The sequence below is a fragment of the Hypomesus nipponensis genome, chromosome 5 (genome assembly GCF_054491055.1).
Source record: "Hypomesus nipponensis isolate SF chromosome 5, ASM5449105v1, whole genome shotgun sequence".
Lineage (NCBI taxonomy): Eukaryota > Metazoa > Chordata > Actinopteri > Osmeriformes > Osmeridae > Hypomesus > Hypomesus nipponensis.
In genome coordinates, this window is record NC_140365.1 from 2,414,069 (window position 1) to 2,437,888 (window position 23,820).

The following is a 23,820-nucleotide window of genomic DNA, read 5'->3' on the forward strand; positions in this document are numbered from 1 at the left end:
GGGTGTACGTATGTGTGTTTGTGTTATGTGTGTGTGTGTGTTTCCTTGGTAGAGATTTCAAAATGGAGGACTGGTTTACACGGAGGTTCAGCTGGGATGCTAAGTGACTAGCCCCCTGGCTTACACATGTACAGTAAGGATGTAGGGGGAGGATGTAGTGTGTGTGTGTGTGTGTGTGTGTGGCTGCAGGCATACCTGCTGACTAGACCAGGGAGCAGATAGATTGCTGTGCTCCACAGTATGATGTGTGTGTATAAATGTGTGTGTGTGTGTGTGTATATTTGTGTGTTTGTGCTCCTCAGGTTCCACTAGACCCGGCAGACACACAGAATTGTGTCCAGGGTCACGGCACCTGGGCCGGGGGCGCCTGCTTTGAAGTGGGCTGGATTCTCCATCGCTGGAGGGAGGGATCAGGAGGTGGAGAGAAAGAGAGGGGGAGAGAGAGAGGGGGAGAGAGAGGGAGGAGGGAGGGGGGGGGGGGAGGGGGGGAGGGGGAGGGGGGAGAGGGGGAGAGAGAGGGGGGAGAGAGAGAGGGAGAGGGGGGAGGGGAAGAGGGGGGAGGGGAAGAGGGGGAGAGGGGGAGAGGGGAAGAGGGGGAGAGGGGGAGAGGGGGGAGGGGAAGAGGGGGGAGGGGGGGGGAGGGGGGAGGGGGGAGGGAGAGGGGGGAGGGAGGGAGGGGGGAGGGAGAGGGGGGGGGAGGGAGGGGGGGGAGGAGTTGTGAAGTCCAGCAGGCTTGAATATCTTCAATATGTGAACACTCAGAGACCAACGAGTGCTTGTATTGAATATTTGTACACAATATGAAGTCAGTCGTCATTCTCTCTCTCCCCATCTGTTTCTTTCTCTGAGAGCTCCTCTCTCTCTCCTCTGCTCTGTCCAGTGTGTGGAGGTGTGTGTGTGTGTGTGTGGACCCTGCAGATTGGGGGGTTTAGTAGCAGACAGTGGTGTCAGTTTCCTGCTTCTAGGAAGGAGCCTGTCAGGATGAGTTTAGTGAGAGGGCAGTCCTGACAGCCTGACAGATGAGAGGAGAGACTCCGCCAGCCAGGCATGGGAGCTGGAGGAAGTGGACAGGACGGAGAGGAGGAGGAAAGTCTTTTAGCAGATTTTTGTTTTTGTGCGTGTTGGGTTGGATGGTGCGTGTGTGTGTGTGTGTGGGGGGGGGGGGCGGGGGGGTTTGTGTGGACGAATTTTTCTCTCTCCTTTCTCCTCTTCAATTGCACGTTATGTTTCTTCCAAACACACAGCGAGTCTTCACAGCCATATGTTCATGTTTGTGAGACAACCCTGTGGTGGCTTTTACAACACCCCGTCCCTAGCACACACACACACACATTCAGTTCTCATGCTTCTCATCTCTTCCTGTCTGGAGTAACTGCAGCCATGTTTTTGAGTCCCACAAGGAATGCCTTTTATCATGTGACAGGGGAGGAAGGGGTGGAGGGGTGGAGGGGGGGGGGACGACTCCGACAGCTGTTTCCCATCATCCTCCAGTGTGCTGCGGGGCCCGTCGGCCTGCCTCAGCCCGGCAGGATCACAGCCCCGGTCACCAGGGGGAGCGGAGAGAGAGCGGCGTTGGGAGAGAGCAGCCAAAACTCCTCCAATTAGAGGGTCATCCCAATTTGTTCTCCCATGTCCTCTGCTCATCAGGCATCCCTCAACCCTTCCCTCCCTCCCCCCTCTCTCCCCCCTCCCTCCCCTCCCCCCTCTCCCCCTACCTCCCTCCCCTCCCCCTCTCTCCCCCTCCCTCCTCTCCCCCTCTCCCCCTACCTCCCTCCCCTCCCCCTCTCTCCCTCCCCCCTCCCTCCCCTCCCCCCTCTCCCCCTCCCTCCCTCCCCCCTCTCCCCCTCCCTCCCCTCCCCCCTCCCTCCCCTCCCCCCTCTCCCCCTCCCTCCCTCCCCTCCCCCCTCCCTCCCCTCTAAAACCCGAGCAGATCTTCAGAGAGGGCAGTGGACTCCAGCACCATCTGGGAGTGATTACCCATGTTGTACTTCCTCACTGTTTTCCTGTCCTCTCTGCCACTGGGCCTGGCTCGGCCTGGCTCGGCCTGGCTCAGCTCTCTGCTGGCTCTGCTGCCGCTAGCCAGCCCCCTCACACACTTCTGGCTCTGTTGTTATTCAGGTCCGCTGGCGCTTGGCAGCTAGGTCCGCGGCGCTGGGCGCCAAATTAGCCCAGTTTACCCGCCTCATCGGGAGTTTGGCCGCTCACACGGAACAACAGATTAGAATCTCTCTCATTCTCTCTCTCATTCTCTCTTTCTTTCTCACACAGTCACTCTCTCTCTCTCTCTCTCTCTCTCTCTCTCTCTCTCTCTCTCACACACAGTCTATCTCCCTCTGTCTCTCTCTCTCTCTCTGTCTTTTTTTTTCCTTTCCACCCTTCATCCTCTTCAAATGCTCTCTACTTTGCCAGTTCTTTTCTCGTCTCATCTCTCGTTTCTCGAATTTCTTTGAACCTGGGGCCCCACCAGTGGTCCAAGATGACTCCAGTTAGCTTATTGACCGAGTGAAATGTACATTTTTCTGAGCATGTTTGTGGCCTGAGGATTTCTCGTCCACTAATCACGTTCCTGGTCTTCTGACGCAGGGAGAGGGGGAGGGGAGGCAGGAAGGGGTTGTCTGTGGTCTGAAAAGGGCCTAGACTGCCTTCATGGCTGGGGCAGACGTGGTAGGACCTGTCTCCTCACCAACACAAGCAGAGAGCTGAGGAACTTAAGAAGGCTGCACCAGCAGGCCGCACCAGCAGGCCGCACCAGCAAAGAGTACGTTCTACTTGTCCATTTCCTCTCTGCACGGCCTAGCCTGGGTTGCAGCTGGGTTAGGGTCTGGTGTGGGTCTGGTGTGGGGCTGGGGCTGGGGCTGGGGCTGGGGCTGGGTCTGACTCCGGGTCTGGTTCTAGCCTGCTAATATGACATCACATCCTCCCAGCAGATGAGAGCACACACAGGGCTGTACAGGAGCCCTCAGGGGTGCCTGGAGACAGGGCTCGTTCGCACAGCCACCTCATTGGGAATGTGATGGATGTCATTCGGGGTTGTGGAACGTTCCGGGGGTACAGAGGAGAGGGGGGGGTGGTGGTGAGAGGGGGGGGGGGGTCTTCAGCCAGGAGAGCTGGGTGTTCAGATGAGCAGAGACTTCCCAGTAAAGACCTGCTCGTCGCAGGCTGTTTATCAAGCGTACAGATGTAGACGGATGTTTCTGGTGACGGCTTCCAGATTGCTTCTGTGACTGCTGGCCTGGAACATGGACTGGAGATGTGTTCATTGTAAATAACAGGTGTTCGATGCGATTTTAGTCAGGGTTTAAAAATATATATTCATGGAGGATATAGAAACATGCATTGCTGTAGATTCATCCAAGCAAGTTGCTCAGTGTGATTCAGACTGGATTGATATGTCTCAAGCCAGTATTCAGAACACAATACAATCCACAATCCACATGTTTTTTTTACATGTCAACATAATCGTTGTGTCACTGCAAGGTGGTTCCATTGTCAGGAACATAGGTAACATGCAAATTCCTTTCTCATTCAAATGCCAAGGCTTCGTTTGGGATTGTTTTTATTTGCATTTGTGTAGGTGGCGTGCATAGACACAGAACCAGTACCACCCCCTCGAGCCCCCCCACCCCCACACACACACCCTCCACCCTGCCCCCTGGCTAGCTCCAACTGTCAGAACCGAAAACAGACACAGTGATGAATGAATGATGTGTAGTTGCGGTTGAATATAACGATTTCTAGGTCGTTTTCAAGACATTCAAAACACTTCAGTAGTCCTGAATAGGCTGGGAAATCTGGAGTGTACAGTACTTACACATTTCCCCAGCGTGTAAAGATATTTGCGGCCGTGCGACGTCATTTAGCTCGACCTGATGTGTGGCAGTGCTTCACAACTGAATACAGCGCCTTCTAATGAAATGCAGTCTAATGCAGTGTGCTGTAATGTAATATGTGTAGTGAAATGTAGTGTCATGTAATCTGGTTTGGCGAGACAGAGTAGATTACACGCTGACGGGAAGAGGGTGGGGTGGGGGGAGGAGGGGACGATGTAGGCTTCAATAAGTGTGTAGGGAATAAATTGAAAAGAGCTGTGGAGAGGAACAATGAGGAATTTCTGCGGTTTCTCCGAGCGTGATGATGTCCCCAGAGGTGCAGATACTCCACAACTCATCTGAAACAGGCCGGGAAGACAATCAGCGGCTCTGGTCCGCTACTCTGTGATTGACTGAGGCGGTCTGGACTCTCCCCGGCGTCTCAGTCTCTCTGCCGAGTCCGGCTCATCTGTGGACTCGTTCTGCCTTCTCGTCTCTCTCTAAATGTCACCAGCAGCAGATGGCTGTCATCTCGCGCTCGCGAATGCCTTTGTTTCTGTCTTTTAGACAGAGCAGCGTGAAGCCGAATCGTAGAAATCTGCTCTCCGCTCCGCCTGTGCGGAGTTAGCGCGGTGTTATTTCCGTGTGATGTACAGCCTCGCTGTACCTCAGCGCTCATTAAAGCTTTGAAGATGAACAGCGGCTCTTTTTCGCCAAGCTCGTTAACGGCTGTTGCAAAACACCGTCCTATCTGGGCCAAAGTGTTTAATGGGCAGACAAGACAGAGGTAGCGCTAACGGGCGACGCTAGCTTTTTAGTTAACGCTTACCCCTCACTTCAAACGCCGTTCTCGGGAACAGTAAACGTGATTGTAATGCAAATGTTTGACTGCGCGCTCCCTCGGGGAGCGTGAAGAGAGTGACGGTTGGGAGAGATTGTGAGCTGAATGAGTGGGTGCTATAACAGCATACAGCAGTCACACACACACAGGCCAACTCTGTTTACAGCACAATACTGAACACAACTGTCAGTCTCTTATCCTCTTTATTTTCTGGAAGACTTGTTAATCCCCTCTCTCCTCCCCTCCCCTCTCCTCTCTCCCTCCCTCCCCTCCTCTCCTCTCCACCTCTCCCCTTTCCCCTCCTGTCTCTCTCGCCTCTCCTCCCCCCTCCCTCCTTCCCCCTCCCTCCCTCCATCCCCCTCCTCTCCTCTCCCCTTTCCCCTCCTCTCTCCCTCCCCTCCTCCCCTCTCTCCCCTCCTCCCTCCCCTCCTCCCCTCTCTCCCTCCTCCCTCCCCTCCTCTCTCTCTCCCTCCCCCCCTCCCCTCCAGTACTGCGTGATGACTTCAGACAGAACCCTCTGGATGCCATGGTGGCTGCTGGGGAGCCTGCGGTGATGGAGTGCCAGCCCCCGCGAGGCCACCCTGAGCCCACCATCTCCTGGAGGAAGGACGGAGCCAACATCCACGACCGAGACGAGCGCATCACGGTAGGACCACCCTGCCCCACACACACATCTGAGAAGCTCTTTGTGTTCAGGGGGCATCAGACCAGGCATGGCATGGGCAACGTACCTTGTTGACATGAAGTAACATGGGATCTCTCTCTCTCTCTCTCTCTCTCTCTCTCTCTCTCTCTCTCTCTCTCTCTCTCTCTCTCTCTCTCTCTCTCTCTCACACACACACACTCACTCCTGCCAGGGGTGTGTTGGCTTAGCTCCAGGAAGATCAAAGTCTCTGTTGGCTGACAGTCAGCATGATTACGAGAAACAAGCACATCATCCATTTTACTAACATAATGAAATCATATTGTACTGCTACTGTGGGACATCAGTGTTAACTCAGAACAAAGGCTCTTGGTGTCAAAGTGTGTGAGGGATTCAGGAGCGTGGATGTGTGTGTGTTTGCTCATGTTAGTGTATTTGTGTGGGAGTATGTCCGTGTGTTTGTTTGCTGTGTGTACGTGTGTGTGTGTGTGTGTGTGTGTGCTCCAGGGGACCTGCGAGGGCCGTGCTCACGGGGAGTGACAGGTAGAGTCCCTCAGATGAGGAGGAGGGAGAGGGAGGAGGGAAGAGGGTAGGAGAGGAGGGAGGAGGAAGAGAGGAGAGGAGAGGAAGAGGGTGGCCCTTTTGAAGGAAACACAAAGGCCTCATTTTCTTTGTACTTCCTTCTTCTATACTCGTTAAGATCCCGACGTTCTGATTGGCTGTCTCCTCACTGCTCCCTGCTGCTCTCTGTCTCCACAACCATCTAACCATCATCTAACAGTATACAGTATACAGAGTACAGTATACAAGAGTACGGTCAGTCACCGCCGGAGTGGTCAGGTAGACGTGTTCTAGATGCTTCTGTGCTATTAGGGCCGTGATGCATCAGTGTGCCGGCCAGCAGAACAGAGCTGTACATGCAGGCGACACTGGAGATGGCTCCCTCCCCTCACACAGACTCCTCCCCTCACACAGACTCCTCCCCTCACACTGACTCCTCCACTCACACACAGACTCCTCCACGCACACAGACTCCTCCCCTCACACAGACTCCTCCACGCACACAGACTCCTCCCCTCACACAGACTCCTCCCCTCACACAGACTCCTCCCCTCACACAGACTCCTCCCCTCACACAGACTCCTCCCCTCACACAGACTCCTCCACACACACAGACTCCTCCACTCACACACAGACTCCTCCACTCACACACAGACTCCTCCACACACAAACAGACTCCTCCACTCACACACAGACTCCTCCACACACACACAGACTCCTCCCCTCACACACAGACTCCTCCCCTCACACACAGACTCCTCCACTCACACAGACTCCTCCCCTCACACACAGACTCCTCCCCTCACACACAGACTCCTCCACTCACACACAGACTCCTCCACACTCACACAGACTCCTCCACTCACACACAGACTCCTCCACACACACACAGACTCCTCCACTCACACACAGACTCCTCCACTCACACACAGACTCCTCCACACACACACAGACTCCTCCACTCACACACAGACTCCTCCACTCACACACAGACTCCTCCACTCACACACAGACTCCTCCACACACACACAGACTCCTCCACTCACACACAGACTCCTCCACACACACACAGACTCCTCCACACACACACAGACTCCTCCACTCACACACAGACTCCTCCACACACACACAGACTCCTCCACTCACACACAGACTCCTCCACACACACACAGACTCCTCCACTCACACACAGACTCCTCCACACACACACAGACTCCTCCACTCACACAGTCCCAGAGAGATGCAGGGAACAGATGGAGGGGCAGATGGGAGCGAGAGAGAGAGGGAGAGCAGAGCAGAGAGCCGGAGAGGGTGGAGGACTGGAGTGAGGTATTTGCTGGGAGTTCTGCTAATGCTGTGCTTGCGTTATAGGGTGGGGAGAGAAGAGAGGGTGGAGTGTATGTGTGTGTGTGTGTGTGTGTGTGTGTACCGGAGTGTGTGTGTGGAGGAGTATGTGTGTGTGTGTGACAGGAGGACATCTGAGGAGAGAGAACCTCTTCAAAGGAGCGGCAGATCTTTGTTCTCTGGTCTCCTCTGACTGTCGCTCCAGATGTGCCCGCCCCCCCCCCCCCCGCCTCCCCCCGCCCTCACTGAGCTACTGTACTGTACCCCCTCCCCCACCACTACTCTACTCTACTGCTCTCCCTCACCACTGAGCTACTCTACTGTGCTCTATTGCTGTACTATAATGTACTGTACTGTACTGTACTGTACTATAATCTACTGTACTATACTCTACTGTACTATAATGTACTGTACTGTACTCTACTGTACTCTACTGTATTGTACTGTACTGTACTCTACTGTACTGTACTCTACTGTATTGTACTGTACTGTACAGTACTGTACACACACACACACACACACTTGCATACAGACACACACACACACAGGCACACACCAAAGGCATCTGACTTCCTAGGCCTTTGTGCCCCATCACCTCCAGGGTAATGTGATGACACTTCAGAAGTGCTCTGAACCACAGGGGGTTGAGGAGTTTTTGGTCCAGAGAGGGACCTCTTGGCTTTGAAACCTGCCCCCCGCCCCACACACACACACTCACTCACACACACACACACTCACACCCCTCCCCTCTGGTCTCCCTGTGTAACACATGAGTGCTTTTATGAGCTGGGAGAATGTATCCATGTGTGCAGGAAGGAGGGGACTGTGTGTGAGGGTGTGGGGTGAGGGGGGCTGTGTGGGGTGAGGGGGGGGGTGGGTGTGGTGAGGGGGGGCTGTTCCCAGGGTTTATCCTCTCCTCCTACCCTCCTCTCTTTCTCTCCTCTCTCCTCTCCTTCTCTCCTTTCCTTCTCTCCTCTCTCCTCTCCTTCTCTCCTCTCCTTCTCTCCTCTCCTTTCCTCCTCTCTCCTTTCCTCCTATCCACTTACTTTACTTTACGAGCTTTTTAAAATCAGTGTTTGGAACACATGCCGCAGGTCAGTGTTACAGGAGGAGGTGTGTGTTAACACGTGACCTGTGACCTCTGGTGGTGACCCCACGTGACCTGTGACCTCTGGTTGTGACCCCTGCCTCCCTCAGATCCGCAGTGGGAAGCTGATGATCACCAGCATCAGGAAGAGCGACGCGGGGAAGTACGTGTGTGTCGGCACCAACATGGTGGGCGAGCGGGAGAGCGAGATCGCTGAACTCACCGTGCTGGGTAAGGAACACACACACACACACACACTCACTCACTCAATCTCTCTCTCTCTCTCTCTCTCTCTCTCTCTCTCTCTCTCTCTCTCTCTCTCTCTCTCTCTCTCTCTCTCTCTCTGTCTCTCTCTGTCTCTCTCCCTCTCTCTCTCTGTCTCTGACCGTGCTGGGTGATGATGACGGTTTGACTGAAGGACTGTGAGCATGAATGAGAGGCAAACGTTGTAAAGCGCTTTGAGTGCCGCTAAGGTAGAAAAGCGCTATATAAATGCAGTCCATTCCAGAAATAAAAGATGATGAAGGTGATGTTAGTGACGGTGCCCCCCCCCCCCCCCCCCCCCCCCCCAGAGCGCCCCGGGTTCGTGAAGCGTCCGCGGAGTGTGGTGGTGATGGTGGAGGAGAGCGTGGAGTTTCAGTGTGAGGCACAGGGAGACCCCGTCCCCACTGTGAGGTGGAGGAAGGACGACTCAGAGCTGCCCAGGGGGAGGTAGGACCTGGAGCACACACACGCTCTCTCTCTCTCTCTCTCTCTCTCTCTCTCTCTCTCTCTCTCTCTCTCTCTCTCTCTCTCTCTCTCTCTCTCTCTCTCGCTCTCCCCTCTCTCTCTCTCTCTCTCTCTCTCTCTCTGTCTCTCTCTCTCGCTCTCTTTCTCCCTCTCTCTGTCTCTCTCCTTTTCTCTCTCGCACTGGCTAATAAGACCACGTTTGTGTGTGTGTCTGTACCTCTGTGTGTGTGTGTGTGTGTGTCTGTACCTCTGTGTGTGTGTGTGTGTGTCTGTACCTCTGTGTGTGTGTGTGTGGTGTGTGTGTGTCTCTGTGTGTGTGTGTGGTGTGTGTCTCCTCAGATATGAGATCCTGGAGGACCACACCCTGAGTGTGCGAGCTGTGGGTCCATCTGACGAGGGCTCTTACACCTGTGTTCTGGAGAACATGGTGGGCAAGGCCGAGGCGTCCGCCACGCTCACTGTGCACGGTCAGTCCTGACCCCTGACCCCTGACCCCTGACCCAGTCCTGAGGCTTAAACTCAGCCTCAACATAAAGTTCTCAGTCAGAACTGAAACACTCATTCCCGGCCTCAGTCCCAGCCTCAGTCCCAGCCTCAGTCCCAGCCTTAGTCCCAGCCTCAGTCCCAGCCTAATTTATCAGCTGATTATATCTTGGAGAGTTTTTGACTTCATCTCCTGGACTCGAGTTCACACTAGTTCAGTTCTCACACACACACAGACACACACACTGACACACACACAGACACACACACAGACACACACACAGACACACACACAGACACACACGATGAAACAGCAGGAAAAGGTGGAGTTTATGAGGTTCTGCCTTCATGACCTCCTGTAGCTCATGCAGTGATGGCAGGAAATGAGAGGTAACACCCAGCCACGCGCGCACGTACACACACACACACACACGCTCACAACCACACACTCTCATTTACACACACACCTCCCATCCCATGGCTGAGTGACACAGAGAGAGGCCCCGACAGGGAGGGTTTGATTAAAGACCAACCAGAGAGGAGCCCACACTGGGACATGACATGGTTCCAATTAACCAGGGGTCTGCAGAGCTGGAAAACAGGCGCTCATTTGGGCTCAGTGACGAGCGGAGCAGGAAGAGAGGGCACAGGAGGAACACTGGCCTAATTGGAGGGAAGAGTGAGTTGTCTGGGTAGTATGTACTCTTCACTAGAGAGTTACCTGGTGTCACTAGGCAGGGGGAGAGGAGGGAGGAGGATGAGGGGGGAGGAGGGGGAGAGGGAGAGGGAGCGGGGGAAGAGGGAGGAGGATGAGGGGGGAGGAGGGGGAGAGGGGGAGGGAGCGGGGGAAGAAGGAGGAGGATGAGGGGGGAGGAGGGGGAGAGGGGGAGGGAGCGGGGGAAGAGGGAGGAGGATGAGGGGGGAGGAGGGGGATAGGGAGGAGGATGAGGGGGGAGGAGGGGGAGAGGGAGCAGGGGAAGAGGGAGGAGGATGAGGGCGGAGGAGGGGGAGAGGGGGGAGGGAGCGGGGGAAGAGGGAGGGAGGAGTGAGGGGGAGGAGGGGGAGAGGGGGAGGGAGCAGGGGAAGAGGGAGGAGGATGAGGGGGGAGGAGGGGGATAGGGAGGAGGATGAGGGGGGAGGAGGGGGATAGGGAGGAGGGAGCGGGAGAACAGGGAGGAGGATGAGGGGGGAGGAGGGGGAGAGGGGGACGACGGAGGAGGATGAGGGGGGAGGAGGGGGAGAGGGAGAGGCGGAGGAGGGAGGAGGAGGAGGGGGGAGGAGGGGGAGAGGGAGCAGGGGAAGAGGAGGACTGGGGAGGATGAGGTGGAGAGGGAGCAGGAGAGGAGGGAGGAGGAGGGGGAGGAAAGGACACATCTCACCTAAAGGAAAGCTCCTCCACCCGCCCTCTCCACCCAGCCCCTCCACCCAGCCTCTCCACCCAGCCCCTCCACCCCAGCCTCTCCACCCAGCCCCTCCACCCAGCCCCTCCACCCAGCCTCTCCACCCAGCCCCTCCACCCAGCCCCTCCACCCAGCCTCTCCACCCAGCCCCTCCACCCAGCCCCTCCACCCAGCCCCTCCACCCAGCCTCTCTACCCAGCCCTTCCACCCAGCCCCTCCACCCAGCCTCTCCACCTGAACAGCTTTTCACACCTCTGACTCAACTGGTCCACTGGGTCTCCTAGGGCTCGAACAACTTAAGCTTTGTACCTGCAACACACACACACACAAACACACACACTTCTCTCACTGCCTTGTTCCATGGCCCATGTGTGCCCCTCCCCCTCCCCCCTCTCACCCTATAAAGCTGTCAGAGGGATTCATGTCCCTGGCCCCGACCACGCCCACAAAACACACACTACATGTCAGGGCTCGTAACCTTGACTCCCAGTGTGGAGCGAGCAGCCCTCCCTGGCAGGACATGTCCCCTCTCCTGAGAACCGTGTTCCTGCGTGGTTTATTGGGTTTCCCTAATTACTCCACAAAAATGGAATCAAAGTGACAGGTTTGCCGGAAACGTGGAAATCACTGGTAGTAAATATTCACACACAAGGGGGGAGGAGAAGGGACCCTTGTCCAAATAAGTTTGCTGAGCGAACTCCCTCCCTCCCTCCCTCCCTCCCTCCCTCCCTCCCTCCCTCCCTCCCTCCCTCCCTCCCTCCCTCCCTCCCTCCCTCCCTCCCTCCCTCCCTCCCTCCCTCCCTCCCTCCCTCCCTCCCTCCCTCCCTCCCTCCCTCCCTCCCTCCCTCCCTCCCTGTTCTCCTCAGTGTGTGCAGATGTGAGAAGGTTCCTTCAGGCCCTGTCACAGTTTCACCCTCCCCTCATGTTCCTCAGCAGTGGACTGTAATGACTGCTCGCTTGTGTGTCCTTCATAATCACCTCCTGCTCTCTCTCTCCTCTCTTCTAGTCATCTCTGGTAAGTAGTCATCCTGCCTCCTCCACCACAGTGACAGCCACAGGAAGTCACTGAGACACATGATCACCCTTCCATCTGTGCCTCCATCCATCATCCAATAAGAAATCACATCTCAGTTGTCACGGGCAACTGGGATAGGCGGGTATATGAGTGTGTGACAGGTCTAGCTGTGTGTAAAAGGTAAAGAGAACTCTTTCCTCTTGTGTGTGTGTGTGTGTGTGTGTGAGTGTGTGTGTGTGTGAGTGATTTAGAAGGTCAGGTTGGTTTAGGGGGGTGCGTAGGTTTCATTATGTCTCCCCCCCCTTTCAGAAAAGGGCAAATCCCCCTCTTACTCTGCATTAAGGACATCATATGAAGCAGCTCCAGCCTCCGTTCTTAAAAGTTGTCCCACCCACAGTAGAACCAGCCCTGATGTTGGTTCCTGGTTACTGCCAGGGCGGTTTGGTCTGGATGTTTGACGTGGTTGTGAGTGGCCCAGCATCAGACAGGTTGTGACAGGTATGTCTCCCCTCCTCCAGTGCCGCCAGCGTTCGTCATGCGGCCCAGGAACCAGGCGGCAGGGCTGGGCAGGACGCTCACCTTCCAGTGCCAGGCCACGGGGAACCCCCAGCCTGCTATCTTCTGGCAGAAGGAGGGCAGCGAGGTGAGACACACAAACTCCATTTCCCAGAACCCCCCCCCCCCCTTCTCTGATGCACCTCAGTCTCAGGAGTGGATGTTGACGGCCTTCCTGATAATGAAGCTGGTGCTGTAGATAAGATCACATGTCACATTATTAATCCTCAAGCGGGAAAATGTGAGTGTGTTGCATTTCATTGTAGATAATGAAAGCATGAATGACAAATCTGTTTCCTCTGTCTGTCTGTCTCTCTCCCTGTCTGTCTGTCTCTCTCCCTGTCTGTCTCCCTGTCTGTCTCCCTGCTTGTGTGTTCCAGAGTCTGCTGTTCTCCTACCAGCCTCCGCAGCCTCTCAGTCGTGTGTCTGTCTCCCAGACGGGCAGTCTGACCATCTCTGACGCCCAGCGCTCCGACGCCGGATACTACAGCTGCCAGGCCCTCAACATCGCGGGCAGTGTCATCACCAAGGCCCTGCTGGAGGTCTCCGACAGTGAGTGATGGAGGGAGGGGAGGGGAGGGCAGGAGTTAACCACAGTGTCCGTTGGGTTGACAAATGAGTGGAGTCGGTGATTGGAATGAAGCAACTCTAACTGCTGGTTTTACCTGATGCCCAGCTTGAGGTGAACACCATAGCTGCTGTCATTCTCTATGCAGTCCTGTGTGTTCCACACGGTTTGTTGACTGTGTGTGTGTGTGTGTGTGTGTGAGTGGCAGCCAGCCTTGGCAGTGGCCGGGCCAGGTTCTCTGAGCTGTTGGAGCAGGGGACAGTAACCGTGGTTACTGATTGCTGTTGGAGCGGTTTCATAAACTCCGCTGTCGACGCCTGGGCACAAAACACGCTGTTCCCATGGCGACGCGGAGCATAGATGTTTCCCCTCCTCTTATCTCCCTCCCAACTGAGCCTTCCCCCCCTGAACACACACACACCTAGACTACAGTCCCAGATCGACATGCCTTACTTCATACAGACATGTGGGTGTGTGTGTATGTGGTTGTGTATGTGGTTGTGTATGTGGTTGTGTGGCACCAGCGGCAACGTCGCTGACCCCCCCCCCCCTTCCCCAACCCAACCCTTGGAGCAAGCGTCATCATCGAATACAATGGACAGCTAAGAGTGTGTGTGTGGTTGTGTGTGTGTGTGTGTGTGTGTGTGTAGGTGTGTGTCACCAGACACCTTTGCTCACCCTCTCCTATGTCATGCTGCTGAACCGAATGATGATAATATTGATAATTGCATCAGTTATTAAAAAACAAATTAAAATGTTGAATCTGGCTTGGAGGCTTACAACAGTAATTACTCCAGTACCACCAGTAACATCTACCAATCTCTAATAAAACGACCTGTCTCTCTGTGTGTGTGTGTGTGTGTGTTCCCTATGTACATATATTGCTTTAATTAACATAATTATGGTTGGTTCAGACAGGGGTGTGTGTGTGTGTGTGTGTGTGCGTGTGTGTGTGTGTGTGTGTGTGTGTGGTGAGGGCTGTGGCAGCTCTAGTGGTTATGGGTAATCATATGGTAATGTTAATGGTTTTTGCTGCTGTCGCTGTGAGGAAATGATAGTCACTCACTTAATGTACACTCAATTACACCTAATGGAAATGAAACAAGGACGGAGTGTGTTTGATTCAATCTGGTACAGCACTCCTCTGTGTCCTCTCCATCCCTCCTTCTGTCCCTCCCTCTCCCCCATCACCCTCACACCCACCCTCCCTCTCTCTCCATCCCTCCCTCTCTCCCTCCATCCCTCCCTCTGTCCCTCCATCCCTCCCTCTCTCCCTCCATCCCTCCCTCTGTCCCTCCCTCTCCCCCATCACCCTCACACCCACCCTCCCTCTCTCTCCATCCCTCCCTCTCTCCCTCCCTCCATCCCTCTCTCCCTCCATCCCTCCCTCTGTCCTTCCCTCTCCCCCATCACCCTCACACCCACCCTCCCTCTCTCCATCCCTCCCTCTCTCCCTCCATCCCTCCCACTTCCCCATCACCCACCCTCCCTCTCTCCATTCCTCTACCCTCCCTCCCTCCTCCCAGGTAGAATGGTATATTTGCATGGAAATAACTTGGTGCCATTACCTCCGGGCTCTTACCTAGGTGCTTCCATTATCTGCTCCCCTGGTTGGGCTTCCGGAGAGTTCTCCCACCCCCCCCACCCCCCTTCGCTCGCACCAGCTTGTGAAGTGCTGAGAGGAGGGAAGGAGCGCTATCTAAATGGGATTTAGTTATTAGTCTGGAGCTACCGCTCTGCTAGGGCCCAGCCAGGAGGGAGCACACAGTGATTAAGCACCCACAGCCTGGAGGAGTGTGTGTGTGTGTGTGGGGGGGGGGGGGGTCGTTTTGTCAGTGTTTTTTCCCGCCGTCCCAACCTGCTTTTCCTATTGTTCTCTCAGGTACCAATTTTCTCCAATATCTCGTCCATCTTATCATTTGTTTTTTTTCGTTCTCCTACTTCTTCCCCTCCATTACCGTTCTCTCCAGGCTGCACATTGTTTTCCCTCCTACCAGCTCCGCAGGTGTGTGAGTGTTGCATTAGTGGAGAATAACTGCCAATTATTTCTTTTTTCCTCCTCTTCCTCCTCCGTCTTCCTGCAGCGGTGTCGGACCGCCCCCCGCCTGTCATCAGACAGGGCCCGGCCAATCAGACGGTGCCCGTGGACAGCACGGTGGTCCTGGGTTGCCTGGCAACAGGGACCCCCCCTCCGACGGTCCAGTGGATGAAGGACGGCGTGGTGGTGACCCCCCAGGACTCCAGGATCGCACAGACTGACACTGGGGCGCTGCAGATCCGATACGCCAAGGTAGAGGGCGCTGTGGCTCCTACACTCAGCACCCACACAGCTCAGAGTCAGGGGAGGCAGTAAGGGTACATTGTGTGTGGGGGGGGGGGGGGGGGCAGATGGCTGAGCGGTTAGAGAGTCGGGCTTTTACACTGGCAAGACACTTCACCTTACTTGCCTCGAGGAGAATGTCCCTGTACTTACTGTAAGTCACTTTGGATAAGAGCGTCTGCTAAATGACTAAATGTAATGTAAATGTGTGTGTTTCTGTGTGTGTTTCTGTGTGTGTGTGCTCCGTAGCTGGGCGACACGGGAGCCTACACCTGCCTGGCCTCCAGTCCCAGTGGAGAGGCGTCATGGAGGGCCTACCTGGAGGTGCAAGGTAGGAGCCCACCTGAGGGGGGAGAGGGGCAGGAGGAGGGGAGGAGGAGGAGACAGGGGAGAGGGCAGAGCGGGATGAGGGATGGAAAGGAGGGTGGCAGGAAGGAGAATGAAGTAGAAAGGGAGAGGGGGTGAGGGAGCTAAAGAGAGAGAGAGGGACAGGGAGAGAGACAGAGAGAATGAAGGGAAGAACGAGAGAGAGAGAGAGAGAGAGACATAGAGAGAGAGAGAGAGAGAGAGAGGGAGGGGTAAACCCATCAGTCTGATGTGTAAAGCGCTGGCCGAGCAGAGACAGTAACCAGGAAGGTGTGTGTGTGGTGTGCCGTGTGCAGAGTTTGGAGTGTCGATCCAGCCTGGTCGCCCCACAGACCCCGACCTGCTCCCCAGCGCCCCGTCCAGACCGGACGTGACGGAGGTCACCCGCACCTCTGTCAGCCTCTCCTGGAAGCCCCACCCCCACGCCGGGGCCACGCCCACCTCCTACGTCATCGAAGCCTTCAGGTAAGCGTGGACGGACGTCGTCTTCCTGTCCGGTCTGCCTGGGGCAGGAAGTGACAGCGTTAACATCCGTAAAACGTGTTTGTGTTTGAAGCCACGCGTCGGGCAGCAGCTGGGTAACCCTGGCCGACCACGTCAAGCAGGACAGCGCCGTGCTGAAGAACCTCAAGCCCGGAGCCGTCTACCTGTTCCTGGTCCGCGCCGCCAACGCTTACGGCCTGAGCGACCCCAGTCCCATCACAGACGCTGTCAGGACCCAGGGTGAGGGGAACCGGGCCAGCCTGGGCACTCCAACCCAGCCTCCCCTCTCCTCTCTGGGCTACCAGTGGACGGGGTCTGGATGAGGGAGAGCCAGCCTGTGTTTTGACACTCTCTTTCTTCTATCTTCCTCCTCCCTCCCTCCCTTCCCTTCCCTTCCCCTCTCTCTCTCTCTCTCTCTCCCTCTCCCTCTCCTTCTCTCCCCTTCTCTCTCTCCCTCTCTCCCCCTCTCTCTCTCTCTCTCTCTCTCTCCCTCTCCCCTTCTCCCTCTCCCTCTCCCTCTCCCTCTCCCTCTCCCTCTCCCTCTCCCTCTCCCTCTCTCCCCTTCTCTCTCTCCCTCTCTCTCTCTCTCTCTCCCTCTCTCTCTCCCTCCCTCTCTCTCTCTCTCTCTCCCTCTCTCCCTCCCTTCCCCTCTCTCTCTCTCTCTCCCTCTCTCTCTCCCTCCCTCTCTCTCTCTCTCTCCCTCTCTCTCTCTCCCCCTCTCTCTCCCTCTCCCCCCTATCTCTCTCTCTCCCTCTCTCTCCCCTTCTCCCTCTCTCTCTCTCCCCTTCTCTCTCCCTCTCTCTCTCCCTCCCTCTCTCTCTCTCTCCCTCTCTCCCTCCCTTCCCCTCTCTCTCTCTCTCTCTCCCTCTCTCTCTCCCTCCCTCTCTCTCTCTCTCCCTCTCTCTCTCTCCCCCTCTCTCTCCCTCTCCCCCTATCTCTCTCTCTCTCTCTCCCTCTCTCTCCCCTTCTCCCTCTCTCTCTCTCCCCTTCTCCCTCTCTCTCTCCCTCCCTCTCTCTCTCTCTCTCCCCTCTCTCTCCCTCTCCCCCCTATCTCTCTCTCTCTCCCTCCCTCTCTCCCTCCCTCCCTCTCTCTCTCTCCCCTTCTCCCTCCCTTCCCCTCTCTCTCTCTCCCTCCCTCTCTCTCTCTCTCTCCCCTTCTCCCTCTCTCTCTCCCTCCCTCTCTCTCTCTCTCCCCCTCTCTCCCCCCTATCTCTCTCTCTCTCTCCCTCTCTCTCCCCTTCTCCCTCTCTCTCTCTCCCCTTCTCCCTCTCTCTCTCCCTCCCTCTCTCTCTCTCTCTCCCCCTCTCTCTCCCTCCCTCCCTCTCTCTCTCTCCCCTTCTCCCTCTCTCTCTCCCTCCCTTCCCCTCTCTCTTTCTCCCTCCCTCTCTCTCTCTCTCTCCCCTCTCTCTCTCTCTCTCCCTCTCTCCCTCCCTTCCCTCTCTCTCTCTCTCTCTCTCTCTCTCTCTCTCCCTCTCTCCTCCCTCTCTCTCTCTCTCTCTCTCTCTCCCTCCCTCTCTCTCTCTCTCTCTCTCTCTCTCTCTCCCCCTCTCTCTCCCCTTCTCCCTCTCTCTCTCTCCCCTTCTCCCTCTCTCTCTCTCTCTCTCTCCCCTTCTCCCTCTCTCTCTCCCTCCCTCTCTCCCTCCCTCTCCCCTCTCTCTCCCCCTCCATCTCCTCCTGCAGACGCTCCTCCCACCAGCCAGGGTGTGGATCATCGTCAGATCCAGAGGGACCTGGGGGATGTGGTGGTCCACCTGCACCAGCCCACCATCCTCTCCTCCTCCTCCGTCAGGGTGCAGTGGACGGTGGGTACATCTCTCCGTCTGCCTCCCTGCCCCCGCCCGGGACAGGAGACAGGCTCCACGTCACCATGACCACGCCTCGATCTCACGCTTCACATCCCGACTTCTCAAACACGCGCGTGTTGCGCGGGGTTCCCAGATGCAGGATGTGCTGCGTCGTCCTGGGTGATGAGCTCCATGTCTCAGTCTGGATCACACCAGGTTTCCCCTCAGAAGGAGCCCCGCAGACAGCTGTGTGGGGTGGGCCAGCACGTGGAGCTCTGGGGCTAACCAGAACCACCTGTGCTGCCGACAGAGAGAGTTTCCATCACAGCCTCGCAGAGCGGACATTTATGGGTTCGGATTGGTCCCTCCCTCCCTCTCCCACGAAGGGCCACGAGGTCACTTCCTGCCTGATGAATAAGCCGACCTGTGCTCTTGTTAGTGGAGAGTAAGACGAGCTGTAGCCGAGTAGCGCAGGAAGTCTGTGTTAGTCTGACACAGACCTGAGGGAGGGTGTGTGTGTGTGTGTAGAGCAGGATTAATAAATAACACAGCATAATCCCAGACACACGAGCGAGATCATCTTAAACAAAGCTTGAGACACCGTGACCACCGGTGTAGTCTGCGACAAAAACGCAGCATGCAGAGGTGTTTTCTTCTTCTGTGGTTGCTGGTTAGCGGCGCCCTCCAGCCGGGGTCCTAACCAGTCCCAGCCCCACAGGAAGTGGGTGAGCGTGGTGACAGGAAGTGGGTGAGCGTGATGACCTCAGGCTGCGGTCAGCTGGGAGCTGTGGAGGATGTGTGGTAACCCAACACCTCCACCGGGGCAGGAGGGGGCAGGAGGGGGCAGTGTGCCCTGCTCACAGGATGTTAACCTTGTAGTATGTCCTACACAGACAGACAGGAAGTAGTATGTACTACACAGACAGACAGGAAGTAGTATGTCCTACACAGACAGACAGGAAGTAGGAAGGAAAGGAAGTTTAGGATGCTGATATTCCTCTTGCCACCTGCTACAGCGACCACTCTCAACCCTGATTATTGAGGCGAATCTGTGTCATCATGTTGAAACAACACCACACCACGTTCTACCTGTCTGTGTTCCTGTGTGAGCGATGCTGCGGCGCTGAGCTGCGATTCCCCCGTTCCTCCAGCAGGTGGAGCAGCAGTCTCCCTACATCCAGGGCTTCAAGCTGCTGTACAGGGCGTCGGCGTCTGCGGGCCAGCCAGGCGGCCCGTGGAGCCAGGTGGAGGTGCGCTCCGCGGGGGCCGAGGGCCTGGTGGTGCCCCAGCTGAAGAAGGGCGTCACCTACGAGTTCAAGGTCCGCCCCTTCTTCGACGAGTTCCAGGGTTCCGACAGCGAGGTGAAGGTGGTGCGGACGATGGAGGAAGGTGAGGTGGATGACAGGGCAGGGGATGACGTGGGGGGGCATGCTGTTTCTGCTGCATGAATGTGAGGCAGTGTGTCTCTTCAGGAACCACACAGGTTTAAATGGGACGCAGTAAATGAGGTGACCGGATTGAGATGAATGAAACGCGTACATGATATCACACTGTCGGGCTAATTGTTTGGGATTTTTAGTGTGTGGTGGTTGTGAAGAGAGAGAGAGAGAGGGAGAGAGGGAGAGAGGGAGGGAGAGGGAGGGAGGGAGGGAGGGAGAGAGGGAGAGGGAGAGGGAGAGGGAGAGGGAGAGGGAGAGAGAGAGAGAGAGAGAGAGAGAGAGAGAGAGAGAGAGAGAGAGAGAGGTGAGTGGAAGCAGCAGCTGTGTAGATAAATTGCTCTGCTAATTGTTTTGTGAGTTTGTACATGGAGCTTCCAGCTCAGACAACAGACAGGGCTGATTTCATTATGTTTAGCCGCACAGTGAGGAAACTCCAGAGACCAGAGCACAGCTGAATCACCTTAATTACTCTCATCAGGTGACGAGCTCCACAGTGACACACACATACACACGTGCGTGTGTGAGTGTGTGTTATTTCAAAGCCCCCTACAGCCCATTCACGACTGGCCACAATTCAAACCAACAATAATACCTGTTTTGACAACAGGATAATTGCAAACACTTACACGTTTTTAAATATTCAGAACGTAACAAAAACTGTAAACATAAGCCTCGTTCGGAATTGGGATAGTCTGTGTGGAGATGTTCAGCTGTCGAGTGATTGTGACATCAGAGGCTTTAAGATGTCAGTTAGGATCTTCTCATGTAGCTGAGAGAGAGAGTGATAGAGAGAGAGCGAGGGGGAGAGAGAGACGGAGAGAGAGATGGAGAGAGAGAGAGAGAGAGAGAGAGATGAGAGAGAGAGAGAGAGAGATGGAGAGAGAGATGGAGAGAGAGAGAGATGGAGAGAGAGAGAGAGAGAGAGAGAGAGAGAGAGAGAGAGAGAGAGAGATGGAGAGAGAGCTGGCAGACGGCAGACAGGACGTACCAGGAGCTGGATCACGTGACCTAGGTGTCTTTGATGTTCCTGTCTGTCTAACTTCCTCTCTCCCCCCTCCCTCCCCCCCTCAGCCCCCAGTGGAGCCCCCCGGGGTGTAACTGTGATGAAGAGTGATGCCAATGGGACCGCCATCCTGGTCGCCTGGCAACCGCCTCCTGAAGAAGAGCAGAACGGATTGGTCCAGGAGTACAAGGTGTGTGTGCGGGGGGGGGGGGGGGGAACCAAACCTTGCACACACCTCTCTCTGTCTCTCTCTGTCTCTTTCATATTTGTGAAATCAGACTTTTGTTGAGAAAGATCGCCCTCATCTGGTCAAAAATTATATGGCACAATTCAAGAAACAGTTTGACTTCCTGTTTATGTTAGTCTTTCCCTTGTTCCCTGACGTTGCTCGTCACTGTTCTGCCACACCCACAGATCTGGTGCCTAGGCAACGAGAGCCGTTACCACGTCAACCGGACGGTGGACGGCTCCACCTTCTCCGTGGTGATCCCCAGCGTGGCGACGGGAATACGCTACAGCGTAGAGGTTGCCGCTAGCAACGGAGCGGGGCCGGGGGTGAAGAGTGACGTCACCTTCTTTCAGCTGGGTGAGCTTCTTGTTCAGGGGTCAACTTGAGGTCACATGAGCACACTGAAGCACTTAACACTGTGTGTTTATGACCTCATACCTTTTATTTGACCTAACTGTACCTCCTGCACAGCACTTCGGCCAACCACGGTTGTTTTAAACTGCTCTATTGATAAATATTGATTGATTGTTTGATTGATTGATTGATACCTGTATGGTGGCCAAACCCTCTCTGTGTGAGTGTGTGTGTGAATTCACAACCTCGTGATAACTGCACAGGCGGCAAAAAACACAGACAGGATGAACATTTTGACCACACACCAAACATGGTCAAGTGTCCAATTCACAGAATCAGATAAACACATATAGAACATGACCAGGAGATGGCGTCAGAGGAACTGGGCCTATCACAAGAGGGTGCAGACCAAAGACCAATCAGAAGAGGGTGTGGATCGAAGGTTTAACCCTGTGTCGATCTCTGGTCACATGTTCTGCTGCTCATGAAGCTGTGGTGACACAAACACGTTCACAGACCACCCAGTTACTGAGCCCTCCAGTCCAGAGACCAGCTCCTCTCCAGTCCAGCTCCTCTCCAGACCAGCTCCCTCTCTCTCTGATGTGGAGAGAAGAAGTGTCTGGAGGGAGCAGAGCTGGATTCACACTTCCTGTTCCCTTGTTGTAGCTGGGCTTCTTCTCTCTAACGTATCAGGTTTTACCCTCCTCAGGTCTGGCTGTCCATGGTTTCATCTGCAGCAGGTATTGATCTGTTCACTGGAACATTCTTGTAAAGCAGAGTGTGTCTCCTCTGCCCTCCTCTCCCCCCAGACTCTGCAGGTCAGATGATGGAGAGCTGGGAGAACAGGGACACGCTGTCTCAGATCTCTGACGTGGTCAAGCAGCCGGCGTTCATCGCCGGCATTGGCGCCACCTGCTGGCTGGTGCTCATGGTGTTCAGCGTGTGGCTGTACCGCCACCGCAAGAAGAGGAGCGGCCTGAGCAGCAGCTACGCCGGCATCCGCAAGGGTGTGTGGGGGGGGGAGTGTGTGTGTGTGGGGGAGAGTGTGTGTGTGGGGCAGTGTGTGTGTGGGGGAGTGTGTGTGTGTGTGGGGGAGAGTGTGTTTGGGGCAGTGTGTGTGTGGGGGGGAGAGTGTGTGTGTGGGGCAGTGTGTGTGTGTGGGGGAGAGTGTGTGTGTGGGGCAGTGTGTGGGTGTGGGGGAGAGTGTGTGTGTGGGGCAGTGTGTGTGTGTGGGGGAGAGTGTGTGTGTGGGGCAGTGTGTGGGTGGCGGAGTGTGTGTGGGGGGGGGAGAGTGTGTTTGGGGCAGTGTGTGTGTGGGGCAGTGTGTGTGTGTGTGGGGGAGTGTGTGTGTGTGGGGGAGAGTGTGTGTGGGGCAGTGGGGGGGGGGGGGGGGTGTTAGACATTGGCTAGTACCGGTGGACCTCAGCATTGTACCTTGTTCTACAGCTGTCTATCTGAAAGGATGCACCACATCGCTACACAAGACACACAGATCACAACAGATTAAACCGAGAGAATGATCCACGAGGAGTGAAAGCAGGAGGGAAGGAGATACTGACACAAGCAAGAGGGCGGACAACAACAGCTATTAGATGGGGGTTATTCAAACCTGGCAACATTAAGTATACTTACCTAACCTGGCAACATTAACACTCTTACCCAACCTGGCAAGCCGGGCAGGGACTGACAAGTGAGAGAGAAGCCTGATCCCGCTGTGTGAGAGGAATAACCCCCTCTATCCGCCTCACATTCAGACTCGTCAGATGTGTTGGCTGTGACAAGCCGGCTGGTCTCCAGCTTTCATCTCCATCCCCCACCAGCCACATAACCAGATCACATCTGATCGGTCTAATCTTGCTCGCGACTCGGAGAGCTCAAAGACGAGAGACGAGCAGGCGTCTGTCTCCTCCCAGATTACGCTGACATTCACAGGCTGACATTTAGCAGCTCATTTGCAGGGTGGTGCTGCCTGCTCTAACCCAGTTATCAGCTGGCCTGTCAGCTTGTAGCTCTGTCAGTCACCTCTGGTGATCCCTCTCTCTCTCTGCCCTGACTCCCGGCTGACCCCCGTTACCACACAGCACCAGGTGTGCCCACTGGGAACAACTAGTGACAGAGCAGGATCACCTGGATGTGTGTGTGTGCGTGTGTGTGCTTGTTTATCTACCCTTGTGGGAAACAAAAATGCAATAAATAACTTGTCTCTTTCTCTCCTTTCTCCACTCCTCCTTCCACAGTGCCGTCCTTCACCTTCACACCCACAGGTACGTGATAACGTGCTCATCTGTAAAGAACGCACTGTACTCTGCTCTCCAGGATTATCATCTGTGAATACAAGTAGAACTTGATATAAACTGTAGAACTTCACGTAGAGGATTTGTAGAGATGGGATCTGACTAGTTGTGAGAGCTCAGAGATACACACACTACAAAACCTTGTCACACTTGCTGCTTAGAGACGATTTAATCACGTTCACACTTGCTCAGCAGCGGTGTGAGACGGAGACATGTTAAAGCACTGAGTCACTCTCTCTCTGTGACAAGAGGTTAGCTAGTCACAACAGCTTTCGACCCCTTGCCCCCTCCCCCCCTTCCCATGCAGTCAGTCCCCCTTCAGGATGAGTGTGGGGGTGAGAGGTGTTTCTCCAGGTTGTTGAAGTGACTCATGCAGGAGCCTGTGTCTGGACTGAAGCGCTGGCCTTTGTTACGCTGGGGGGCAGGGATCACGTTTAACAAGCTCTCACACTGATCCTGTCTGCTCTAGTGTTTATGTACACCTCTCAACACCTAGTGCCCCTGGGGCAGGGT

General features: G+C 55.5%; 1 protein-coding gene across 2 annotated transcripts in view; it reads left to right on the plus strand.

The window, feature by feature from the left end:
* The window catches only part of LOC146287753 (roundabout homolog 1-like), an 83,549-nt gene that overhangs the window by 53,238 nt on the left and 6,491 nt on the right, over window positions 1-23,820 (plus strand). The window contains exons 3-19 of one of the 2 annotated variants that reach the window (XM_084698000.1): window positions 5,139-5,296; window positions 8,396-8,516; window positions 8,858-8,996; window positions 9,354-9,481; window positions 11,904-11,912; window positions 12,431-12,555; window positions 12,848-13,019; window positions 15,120-15,325; window positions 15,605-15,686; window positions 16,018-16,186; window positions 16,278-16,444; window positions 17,885-18,006; window positions 19,143-19,377; window positions 20,499-20,620; window positions 20,845-21,016; window positions 21,823-22,020; window positions 23,251-23,277. In XM_084698000.1, coding sequence (XP_084554126.1) covers window positions 5,139-5,296; window positions 8,396-8,516; window positions 8,858-8,996; window positions 9,354-9,481; window positions 11,904-11,912; window positions 12,431-12,555; window positions 12,848-13,019; window positions 15,120-15,325; window positions 15,605-15,686; window positions 16,018-16,186; window positions 16,278-16,444; window positions 17,885-18,006; window positions 19,143-19,377; window positions 20,499-20,620; window positions 20,845-21,016; window positions 21,823-22,020; window positions 23,251-23,277 — 2,352 coding nt within the window. Of the gene's footprint in view, window positions 1-5,138; window positions 5,297-8,395; window positions 8,517-8,857; window positions 8,997-9,353; window positions 9,482-11,796; window positions 12,556-12,847; window positions 13,020-15,119; window positions 15,326-15,604; window positions 15,687-16,017; window positions 16,187-16,277; window positions 16,445-17,884; window positions 18,007-19,139; window positions 19,378-20,498; window positions 20,621-20,844; window positions 21,017-21,822; window positions 22,021-23,250; window positions 23,278-23,820 lie in introns of those variants that run through there. The other variant, XM_084697999.1, reaches the window with a different exon arrangement.